This window comes from Solea solea, chromosome 13 (genome assembly GCF_958295425.1).
Source record: "Solea solea chromosome 13, fSolSol10.1, whole genome shotgun sequence".
NCBI classification, from domain to species: Eukaryota; Metazoa; Chordata; class Actinopteri; order Pleuronectiformes; family Soleidae; genus Solea; species Solea solea.
The window spans coordinates 11596433-11609188 of record NC_081146.1 but is presented as its reverse complement, the minus strand read 5'-3'; the positions used below and the strand labels follow the sequence as shown (position 1 = coordinate 11609188).

The window sequence follows — 12756 nt, the reverse complement described above, 5'->3', positions numbered from 1 at the left end:
TATTTCATCCAATGTCAGGCAAATGCAACTTTTGAACTGCTTAAAGAAAACTGCCTTTATTCAAGCAGGTTTTGTGAGCCCATAGTTTGTTTTGAATGCATGAGTGTACCAGCACAGGCTGGTAACATCTGCATATTAATTACCCTGTGTTTACTTTCTTCACAGACATGGATGGAAATGAAATGGCTGCATCAATCAAAGTTCAACCTTGGGAAGGAATGAGATACAGGTCGGCATGAGGAGACTGAGAGAAAGAGAGGGAGGGAGGGAAAGATAGATGTGATGGTGATAAGAAAAAGGGAGGGGGCAGGTGAGGATAGAATTAGCATTTTGTCTCTCCTATTCAGCATAAACAAAAAGTGACTGACCTGATTTCACATCACATTTAAACAATAATTGCCCCAGAGATATAAGTTCTAATGACTGAGGAACTTAGGTCAGTTTGTTTAATTAGTTATCTGCATGAATTACTGCTTCACAGACAACTTATTCCACTGACATGGATTCAAAGCTAATTTTATCGGATTACTTGTCATCAAAATGTCTTAAAATGTACTCAAGTAGATCCCAGGTAAATCAATAAGGCATGCTCCTGAACCCCCAAACTGATTATGAAACCAGGTTATTCATGAGAATCTCACTTTAAGCATTTGACAAAAAATGTTATTTTTCAAATATGTCACTGTTTCTCAGGACAGAGAAGCAGTGTACGTGCATCTTTATTAAATAAATAAATAAATATCAATGAATGAGTAAGAAAAGAAAAAATCACAATTTGTCCAAACCCAGTGTCAAACGTTTGTTTTGATACATTGCTGATTCACTCAGTGGGACACAGAGAGTTCACCTCCCTGTACTCTGAGAGGAAGACGTGTTATTACAACAACGATTGGTGTGACAGTATCTCTGGCCATGCATGACCTCCACAGGAACCGCCACAGACAGCATTGTGATGGGGATTTCAGGAGATTGGGGTCATATCAAATAAAAAAAAAAAACATTTAGAAAGAACTTGGGATGGAATGAGATGCAGAGAGCCATGGCATTCAAGCTAGAGAGGTGTGGTAAAAAGGTCCTGGCTCCTGGGTTTCAGAGTCAGATAGTGACTCTGCTCGGTCTATGGCTTCAGGTCTGGGAGGAAAACTGAGGCTAATTGTCTGCCAAAGTCAATTTGCCTGTTTGTTTCCAGACCTCGTTGCAACCCGAGGTGCATAGACGATGCTACAGCTTTTAAAATAAATGGAAATGATCATTTGCACTTTTATTAGTTCCCTTTTTACCCTGAGCTGGTTTATTTTCTTAAAAGCCTGTGCAGTGTAATCTTTTATCGTTCATGTTCCAGTTTTTTATTGTCTTCATTACCATCCATTCTCTTCTCTCCTCGTTTTGTGTACCTGCTCACCATACCATATGTATAGCACTGATTAGAGAACATTATGCTTTGGTATGCTCACCTGACTATCTTTGTAAGCACAAGTTGTCATGCCATTAGACTGACATTAAAATTAGCTACAAAGCACTGATTAGACATAGTGGTATACAAGGAAGAAAAGGAGTCTAACTGTAGGTGTTATTACTCTCCGCTGAACGAAAGCACTCAATACAAGATTGATTGCTGGTTAATCCTCAGTCTTTTTAGCCATTAGGATAGAAGATTATTAAGGAGGAGACATTTAGAGCATTTGTTTCAATAAACAACCTTCCCAGATTTTTATTGAAAGCCACTTTTCCAATGAAGCCTTCCATATGCCTGTATTTTATTCTAATGAGAGGTTACTTTACTTTCAAATTATAAAAATGCATTGCCCATGCTCTAAGGGGGCAAAGAGTGTAATACGCAATATTTTACATCTAATATAAAATGCATTTTAGGAGAAAAATATTACATTACCGCTGATTTTACAAGCAGCTGTAATGTATACAAATCAGGAGACAATTTATCTGGCTCTATAAACCAACTCCCTCCTTTTACACTCTTGTCAGGAGACACCATTAGACACAGGGCTTTTACTCATCATTATGCAGTCATAGATAAATAACCCCTCTATATATTCATAGACAAAAAGGTCATATGCAGAAAGGGAATTTCAATTCTCAATGTGAATCTCATGTTGTGTGTTAGAAGTTCAGACCTGTTTAGCCCAGCTAAGACAATAGAAGACGGAAACACCTAGGCTCTAAGTCTAGAGTTTAAGATTCAAAATAAATAAATGTTAAAGCACCGACAAAGCTACTAATTGGAATATTTTATCTTGTTTATACAAAGAAAATCACAGAGCATGAAGACAGCAATACTGCATGAAGGTCACTTATTTAGCTTTGTCACGTCAACACACCAAACTCTGGACTTTGTAAATATTAAACAAAAAAATATGCATATTAGTGAGTAATCCGAGTCCTGGAAGATATTTTTTTTTCTTTCAAACAGAGCAAGGCTAAAAATGTCCACCTGTTTCCAGTCTTCATGCAAAGATACCGAAAACTGGCTTCTGGGTCTTTATTAATCATGCATGATTTTGGTCTGTTTTATCTCAAAAACAGAATAAAAATATCTCTGAGTGGTTTCAAGGGAGATTCTAGAAACTGCTCACAGCTGACAGTAAACCTGTTGATAATATGTTCAATCTGCATGCTCTCGGTAAAGAACATGACAGTGCCAAAACTGGAAACTAGAAGAGTCTGGACCCAGTCACAGTGCCCAACTGTTTGTGTGAGATTCATTCTTTTTTTCCAAGACAGTGTGATATATCTGAGCCATGGCTGAGGGACAGCTCTCAGTAGCCTATGGGTCTGTGTCTGCATGCAGTTTTAAAACCAGCACACACATATCTGGCCAGAATGTCACAGACTGCTGGCGCCTCACAAGATTCACAGATAAATGTTTGCACTGAACAGGAACTGTGGATCCTATCCCTTATTTCTTACAGGTCTGAGTTACTGAGGCGGAGCCATTTTAAGAACACAACTGTTATGGGGCGATAAAGAAAATCCCAAATAAACATTAAGGCAGTAACAACTGCAACTGGTAAGCAAAAGAGGAGATATATACTATTTGATATCAACATGTGTGGAAAAAGTAATAAAAGACAGAAGAAAAGACAGTTCCAAGAAGAGTCTGACATTTTGAAAGAGGAGACATGCAGGTGTGAGATGCTAAAGGTGGGGGGGGGGACATGTCTCTGGCTCTTGTTGGCAGTCTTGGAGAGTTGGATAACATCTTAAATATTTAATAACAAGGTTCTACAGGTATTGCAAACACTTCAACCAATAAGCGGAAGAGAGAAATATGGCAATGTACACCAGAGGAAGATGACAACTTCAGCCGAGACATCTCAAGGTGATTTTGCTCTCTGAAGATTTCCACCTTAAATCCACTGAACTCCAAATTCCAATTTCACAGCTGTGATAGGAGGATATGGTGTTTATATAATGCTCTTCACCCCCTGACATTAATATAGACGGTTACCCGGTGAAAGAACAACTGAACTTACAGAGGTACTGAGAGTCCTGCATGAATAATATATTACTGAAAATTATATGGAGCAAGCCATTGGATAATTCCTAGTAGTTTTTATATCACCAGACAGTTGAACTGAGGTGGTTTTGGTCTGCAGTATATTAATTCTAACTTTTCATTTTTTTAATTACATGCCATGGTAATATTTTCAAGACATAAACAGTACAACCAGGTATTTCATTGCACCCACATTTATTTAACCAGCAAATGTTCAGTATCATCTCACAACTGTGTCTATGCAGTGCAATGAGCTACACTGACATTTGCATAGACCTGGAAGCTCTACTATACCCAGAATTCTAATAAGCTGTGATAATTGTACATTTGAAAACTGTCTCCAAATTGAGGCAAATTGATATAGATTTGTTTTACCCAAAGATGTGGATAAGAAGAGTCTCTTCTCCAATCACTGCCTATCACTTAAAATCCAAAATGATTGGATTAGACTTGCTGTGGAGTAGATAAAACCAAGGCTCTAAAATTAAATAAAAAAAAGTCATGGCACAACTAACACTCTCTAAAGAACTGAAGAATTGAAAACAATAAGATTTTCACATGTAAACTGTGGTTGACTATATGTGTGTTCAGCTTTCTTTGCAATTAGAAGCAGCACAAGGTAAAGTTGTGAAATTGTTTTCAATCCTAATATGCTGCAAGTAGATTTTTTTATTAGAGCCAATAGCTTTTTTATCATATTCCCATATTAAAAACTGTAATCTAATAAACGTGGATTCAATTGGTAATAAAATACAAGGCCATCAGCAATTTAGGTTGTTCTATCACAATGCTACTGTCAATACTAATTTAAATGACACGCTTATCTCCTTCTACTACACTGTTTGTCCTGTCCTCTAGTCCTCCTCTTAAGCCCATTACAAACCTCCTACTCCTCACCGGAACTGCTCATTGGCAGCCACAGCACATTTCTGACTCACCTATGAGACATCATACTGTGCCAGGATGCTAAGAGGTCTGTGGGAAGAAAGAGCACCACTCCACTGGGGAAGCGGAAGGTAGGACAGAAGGAGAGAACAGCTAAGTACACAGGAAAATGCCTTTGCTCAAGTAAATAGTACTTGAGACAAAGCATACAACATGTTATTATTGTATTCATGACTTGTCTGTCCCAACGTGGGGAGAGGACAGGGTATTGGTGAGGGATTTATAAGAGCTCAGCTCTCACTGCATCCATCAGAAATGAATCGCTCTTTTACCAGCAAACTCATTCACTATCAGCTCACTCACTGTTAAACCTTTAGCTTCTGAGCAACAGTTATTTAAGACATTTAATGAGTGTATTGTAAAAGTAACTGTTCACATTAAAGATGCCATGGGGGGAAAAAAAGAATCAAACTTTGAGAACCAGAGTGTTCAGCTGAGCTAATGAACTGTTCTGTTGGCAGGAGGTTTTGCCATGCCTGTTTTACGAGAAGTAAAGCTCAAGAGAAGGTGGAACTGACAGCGAGCTCATGTACTCTGAAAACACAAAAACACAAAAGCTGGCAGCTCAAAAACAATCTACAGCTCAACAGGTTGTCCTCAACAGTTACTGGCTATGTTTTTTATAGTAAATGTCAACAAGTTTACAGATTCCCACAGGGCCAACATACGGAGACCAACAACCATTTAAAATGTCTATTTACCTTAATCTGCATGTTTTTGGACTGTAGAAAGAAGAGCGAACCCTCGAGAAAACCCATGTGCACACGGGGAGAACATGCAAACTATCAGTGCGAATTAACAAGTCATAACTCGTTTGTTTTAACCCAACAAAAACACTACCTGGCAACCTGTCACTGCACTTAGCAAAGAAATAATCAGCACATGATTCTTTATATAACCACAGCCTCTCAATTGTATACTTCAGTTTTTGCAAAGATTAAACTAGTAGAATTCAAATAAGTTTATGCATAAGGTTGATAGAATGAGTCATTTTTGCACACACACCAATTAGTAATAGTGAATTTGTCCTCTGAATTTAACCCATCCCTATTAGACACGGGTAGTGAACATCCCATCCCAGGATTGAACCGATTACGAGCCCAATTCCTTTCCTCTTGGCCATGGTGCTGGCAGTGCAAACATTTAGCAAGCTCCGGCTATCTCGGGTTAATCATTTCCCCCGCCTCATACTAATAGTTTCTTAGTCATACCTTCATATTTAATGTGCAGATATGAGTGTGGTATCAAATTCTCCTTGAACCTGTCATCAAAGAGAATGTATATTATTCAAAACATCTTGCTTTTCCTGACAAAAACACATGTCTTTTCAACTCAAACTTAATAATTACCAGCACTAATATTATCCTGAAGGGCAGTATTTCACTCTGACGAAAATACATTTTGAAACCCTTTGAATCCTTGTGAATGGATAACAGCAAACAAACTTCCTTCCTACATGTGTTTTTGTGTATATTTTGCCATTTTTTCCACTACATGGTCCCAGCTCGCTCTACACAGTTGGTTTTCCAACTATATGCCAGAGAAACTGACATATAGCGTCAGGGTTTGTGATAAATATTGAGATTTTGGACATTTCCGTGCTAAAAGTTGGAGATGAATGCATGTTTTCAGGATTGTTAAGTCCGTTCAACTGATCTACGGTTTGGACGACTCTTCCAGTGACGGCACTAAAACAGTGGCCTGCAGTCTGACGACATCACGCGTTGTATTCGCTCAGCTCGCTTGGAACCTCGCCAGAGCAGGAACTAAAAAAAAAGTACAAGATACTGTCGCTACTAAGATACTAATGAGAAAGCAAAATAACCGTGCTGTGTCACGCCATTTGGTTCTGTTGACCTGAGGTAGTATACTTTCGGATCATGTGACGCTGGTAGAACAGTCCCTAAATTTATAATATTTATATATTGAAGGACAGACCTCAGAGGGCCAGGGAGATTTTTGATAAAACTGGCAAATCTCAAATTAATTGCTTTTTGACAGCTCTGCAAAGTCTGCATAAAAAAATTAATTGGATGATTAGATGAATATCCCTCACGCTCACTGGGCTTCTCTGCAAGCCACACCACACGAGGCATCCACAGTAGATGCCATTCATTGTCTTTCTTTTGTTCCTATGCTTTAACATGCCATGGGGTTTGCTGGAGTCGACTGAATACCCTGCACACAGGCTTCAGTGGGTAAAATCTCTACCAGGGAGAACATGTGAGACCTAGTTAGGGCCCTCGAGCAATAATACAGGCTACATCCATGAGGGAATCAATGCTAATTACACTGCAAATGCAAGTAATTAACACTAGAGTCACCTCCAGGCTAAAATGAGTGGTGATCAACACAGCTTGACTGTGTAATATTTTTCAGCTGCACAAGACATCAGTCAATGAGGCCTGCAGATCTCCACAAAAATGAAACCTTTTTTTTAACTGTTCAACACCTGAGTGTTTGGCTTTCATTAACACATCATCAGTTAACCAGACATAATATCACATATATTATCATATGAGTTTGAGACAAAGATCATACCTGGTATTCATTAGGCCAGAAGGTGCTGACAGCCAGCTCAACCTGATGCCACTGCTTTCCATGAGACCCCGATGTGTTCCACACGGGACTACCGAGTGGACCGCCATTGACTCGCACGTACGCCCTTAGAGCCCCGGGACTGTGGCCATCGCGGCTATACATGAAGTAGCTTAACTGGACGCAGTGCGTGTCATTCTCACTCAGCGACTGCAGCAGCAGCTGAGCACGATGACCCACGGCATGCTGGGAGGAGTTCACCAACATATATGATCCTGAAAGGAAGAAAAGAATTGCATCAGTTATTCATAGAAAATATTTCATAATATCTGGTGTAACTCTGTATGCCACATTAACTCAGTAGCATTTGCTATTTTAAGTATGAAACATTCTGATCTGGTCGCACAGTAAGAAGGTTGCTGGTTCAGGTCCCAGTTCTGGCCTTTCTGTGTGGCGCTAGCATGTTGGGTTTTTCCCCGGGTACTCCTGTTTCCTCCCACATGTCCGAAAACATACTGCCCATAGGTGTATGATTGGACGATTCAATGGTTCATCTCTATTTGCCGACCTGTCCAGGATGAACCCCTCCCCCCCCCTTCCCCCACCCCAGAGCAACCCTCATGGAAGATAAAACAGTAGACGATGAATGAATGAACATTCTGATCATGAATATCCTTCATAATGGACACCACACATAATGTGCATCAGAAAGAGAAAATATAATTGGTTGCAAGAAAAACCTAAAACAATCTTGTGGATATATTGCATCTGCAGGTTAGTCACTGGGTGATTTGTGTTAAGAAGACTGATATGAACCCACATCAAGAAGGAACAACTCTGATTTGACTGTACCTTTCAAAAAGTTTTATCCAGAAAAAATATAAATGAAAGTATTTTTTGGTAAGTCACTGCTGAGTGGAGGTAAGTGTGGTCGATAACAACACAGAAATGTGCCCCGTCTAATGAGAAAGACGCAGTTGGTGCTGGCAAAGTCACTGCTTGATGTGAATACAGGAACGAGCGAGAGAAAGAAATGATGGCAGTTTTCCCTCTACAAGGTGATGCTGGGGTAGAAAATGAGATTTACAAACCTCCCTGAAGCATCCTCTAATCAAGAAAACATAACCCCATTGCCCTTTTCCTAGCATCTGTCCTGCCTTGTGTCTGCGCACGCTAACATGATTAGCACACCAATGTTGGGAGACCTTCCTGTGTACTCAGACAATCAAAACCGTTGTCCTTTGTATTCCAAGGTCTTTCTGTTTTCACTCAGAAAAGAACCCACGAGACGAAATAGTCCCAGTCTCGGCGCCAGGTGTCCTGAAGACACTTATGCAGCACCAAATGAAATGGCATATGAATGCTGAATTGCCAGACAGAGAGAGAATTATTCACATCCCACACACTCTATCCCTCTCATTGAGAAACATCCCCGACAATCTCCTCACCTCATGATCAACTCACTATTCCAACATATTCCCATGAGTGCAAAAACAAAAGATAACTGGGAGCTCAGTTCACATCCAAAGTGCAAATGGAACTGTCTGTATGTCAGGTGCAGGCATTCCTATCAAAGTACTAAAGAAAGTAGTATTAAAAAGCCTTTATTCTAATAGCTAATATGATCTTTAAAAGAAGCTAACATGTTTCAATATTTCATTAGGCCTACATTAAAATCACAAGTTATAAAAATGAATCATTCTTTTTTTTTTTTTTTTTTTTAAACACACACACACACACACACACACACACACCAGCATCTCATTCACTTTTCAACCTCATTCAACCAGAGGAAAGGTGACATGACATTATACAGATGCTACTGGGTCGATGAATAATTCCATGAGGGAATACAGAAATAATTGTGTTAACATCACACAGCAACATCAGGACGTTTTTTTTGGTCCAAGTTCAAATATTTCAGCTTGAGCGACTGAAGAGGACAAGGCAAGGGTGTCTTTGCATTGCAGAATTCACATGATCGGTGTCGTCTGGAATGACGGACACAAAGTTTTACTGCAGTAAGCATCTTTCATGACGTGTTACTGCCTCCTTTTTTCCTCTTTCCTTTGCACAGTTTAGCGATGTGCCTCATCTTTCGTAATATACGTCTACTCTCGTCTTTGCGTCGACTTTGTGTGTAGACTAATCATGCAAAAATTTGCATCTCATTCACTGTGGTACACAGCAGTATGAGTCCTTCAGGTGTATTTCTTTTTTTAAAAGAAGAAACAGGCACCTGATGGAGTCATCCATTCTTAAAAAGCACCACCGTGTCTGCTGAGAAAACAGTAATTGCTTTCTGAAGTGCAAATGAGACAAAACATGAAAAATCATAGAGTGACTGACTGAATGTTTTACATAATGAGATTAAGATTCAAAACCTTCAAACCCAAGCTATAAAGAAAGTTGAAGTGAGGACGATCATTATCTAAAGACTAGAATGTGGCCTTTAATGTAAAGCCCAATGGCCCTACACTCCCCTGTCAAAAAGCCCTGATTTGTGTCTTGACCTGGGTTGTGGATCTCAGCACACTCATTTTGCTTTACTTAATTATCTTTCAGAATCTGTCTCCTCTCCTGCAACCTCTAGGCCCACAGGGGACTAATAAAATAAGAGGAACGTGTTGGAGAGCTGCAACCACACTGTCCTCGCTGCTGGTCACAGCCTGGACGTGCGACCCTGGCTGTATCTATAGATGACGCCTTTCTGTTGACTCTGCAAGTTACTGTAGACCCACATGAAGACACCAGAACCAGTCCCTCTGCCGCTCTTTAAATTCCAATTGAAAAAGGTGAAATCATATAATTAATAAAATACTGTATCCCAGTCCACACAAAGTAAGAAATGTCTATGGTTTTTTTTTATTATTATTATGAATTGAGGTCTTGACACAAAGGGTAGTAAAGGATTGTTCAAGCCGAGTGTAATGTAAATGGAACGACTTGTTATCCATTTTTCTTTGTGGTTTATCCATTAAATTCTTCTATTCAACAGTTGCATTAAGTGTATCAGTCTTCACTAGACTTGAGCCGTGTCTGGATCGTTACCAAATGTAATCATATCATAGCCTTACACCTTAAACAAGTTATGCTGCTCACAAAAACTGCAAAAAAACATAAAATGCCTTGGGGCAGCAAAAAAAAAACATAGAAGCTTGCGTGCTTATATGTTGAATATTTTCTGCCATAATTACCTCTTATCAGACATGGGGGGGGAGAACAGGAACATGACAACTGCTATGTACTTATTTCACCATGTTCCTGCTGTGTTAGTGTGGCCTGATGCTGTATTTAAAGGATGATGTTGCACAGGAAGGTTTTTAGAGCGGGGGCAATGTGCTCAGCCTTCTTTATTATGACTTCAGAGCCACAGCATGATTGCATAACACTGTAAAAGCACACAACAGTAAAATGCATGGCTAGAAAATGTGGAAATCCGTTAACAAAATCAAGAAAAATGACCTTGCTGAGATCAGAAAAAAGACCCGAGACATCGTCCACACAGCATACGTGTACTTCAGTGATGGACCAAATATTAAAGGTAAAGTATGTCAATTTAGCTTTGATGGGGACTCAATGAATAACATCTTCAGAAGGCCATGAAAAAAAGGCTTTACCTCCCTCCAAGTCATTTTCAAAGAGTACAAGAGGTCAGAGAGCTACTATGACGCCCATGCACACAAAGTCTGCACTTTGTACACTCTGAATGGAACCTAGCCTTCAGTAAGTCATCACCATTAAATGCATACATACATGTGAGTTCTGAACGTCTACTTGTGTTTCTATCAAAAGTAGTTTCAAATGTTACTGTATTGTAACAGCTTTACTTTTCATACATGTTCCAAAGTGCTAAGCGGAATATTCCCACTTCTTAATTGGTGGTTCTCAAACTTTTAAGAGCCAATGTTTCTCTCTCTATTATCCTATCAACATCAAGGCTAATTATTTATTTATGTGGATCTCCTCTTAATTATTTTTATTGAGCCTTTTATTTGATTGTACTGTTAATACAATATTTTATTATATTACATCACAAATTTAATTGTGAGTTATCTCTCAGAGCAAAAACAGTTAGAAAATGCTTCCGCACTGAGCAGTAATAAAGCAGTATATTTATTCCGACAGAAAAAAAATAAGAGTAGCCTCCTTTAATAATGAAGCAATGTTGTGATGAACTGCTGGTTCAAGGCATCGAGTCCAAAACATAAGTAAATTTATATGTGGACGACTTTTCTGAATTCCTGCTTAACTATTTTGTAGGTAAAGCAATAAACAAACAGACAATAAAAATGCATATATCATTCCAAATGCAAGTGATCACTGAATCTGACAGCAACAAAAAAAAAGAAAAAAAAGCTGATGGTGCCCTAACACTTTTGTGCAGCACTGTCTGTGGAGTTGAATGATGGTGTTTTGTGCCATTCCAAAAAAAAAAGAAAAAGAAAAAGATAAATCTTTAAAATTCACAACCCGACATAGCCAATTTTTCCAAACACTGTAGAAAAATGTTGCAGCAGGTGTAACTAGCTCAGCCTCAGCTGAACTTAAGCTATTTGATGGCGTTGCTGTGGCGAGATTTAAAATATTGTTTTTTGTGTATTTTTAGTAGTGTGTTGTTTGTGTAACAGTGCATTGACAGAGTTGTATGACACAAAATCATACCAATATCAGGGTGAGTGTGTGTTTGTCTGGATGCGAGATGCAAAAGTTGCTTTCATAAGAAGGAGAAGTGTGATATCCCTGCAGACAAAAATGGAACTACAGCAATAACACAGGGTCGCGATTACTAGCTTAATAGTTTTCCTTTGGAGAAATGAATGCTTCCAAGGGGAAGAAATGGAAACTAGCCAGGATGAGAGCCTCCACTTTCCCAAATCGACACAGTGTATGCCATGTTGGTGAAATGTCATAGATGATTATACTCTGATGTTTTGTCTCATAAGTCCTGTTGACCTTAAAGGAGTCACAGGGCATCCTGACACTCTCACTTACAAGTCTCCTCCTGGTTGAAGTAAGACGGTTGATTACGAGAAGCGGTCTTTTTAATCGAGCCACTTGGCTTTAAACTATACAAGTTATTGCTGTTATAACTATACAAGTTATTACCAAACCATCATCTTTATATGACTTTTTAAAACTCGCCTTTATCTGATTCGACTGGTTTTATTGATTCATCCTTTGAATCACATCGAAAACCTGGTGTTTTATTTCTTATTTTATTTTAATTGTGACTTGTCTTGTTTTATTTTGTTGATTTGTTCTCGTTTTCTCTGCCTCCTTGTTTCCTGTTTTTAGTGAAAGGTAAATGATGCTAAATAAATGAGGCTAATCTGATTAAAGTGTGGTGTTTACTACTACCGTGCATGCTCGCTGCACACACACACAAGCATTTTTCATGAATTATACTCCAAAGCACCATGAAATCTGATAAAGTTGCATCCATCCATCGATGCCCCTCCCAAGGGCAAAAGAACATCCATAACAAGATTAGCAGTGATCCAGCACATCGTAATTCATATAGAGCACTACTGGACTACAACCTGGTCACAGGCTGTAGGTGACACTATCTGTGGCAAGCCACAGCAGATGAGGAGAGGGAGCAAAGACGATAAACAGATGGTACGGCTTGCATTGTGCAGCGTTGATACATTAGTTAAGGTCAAAAACACAGACTCGGTAAAACAAAAAACAGCCCAAATAAGATGGCAATTGTTAAATGGTCGACGGCAGAAAAACAAAACAGGGGGAAACAACGT

At 39.1% G+C, this 12756-nt stretch overlaps 1 protein-coding gene across 6 annotated transcripts in view; it reads right to left on the bottom strand.

Moving 5' to 3' along the window:
* The window catches only part of ptprub (protein tyrosine phosphatase receptor type Ub), a 152950-nt gene that overhangs the window by 65994 nt on the left and 74200 nt on the right, over positions 1-12756 (bottom strand). For all 6 annotated transcript variants that reach the window (XM_058647567.1, XM_058647571.1, XM_058647569.1 and 3 more), the window contains exon 3: positions 7001-7272. In XM_058647567.1, the coding sequence (XP_058503550.1) occupies positions 7001-7272 (272 nt within the window). The remainder of the gene's footprint in view (positions 1-7000; positions 7273-12756) is intronic.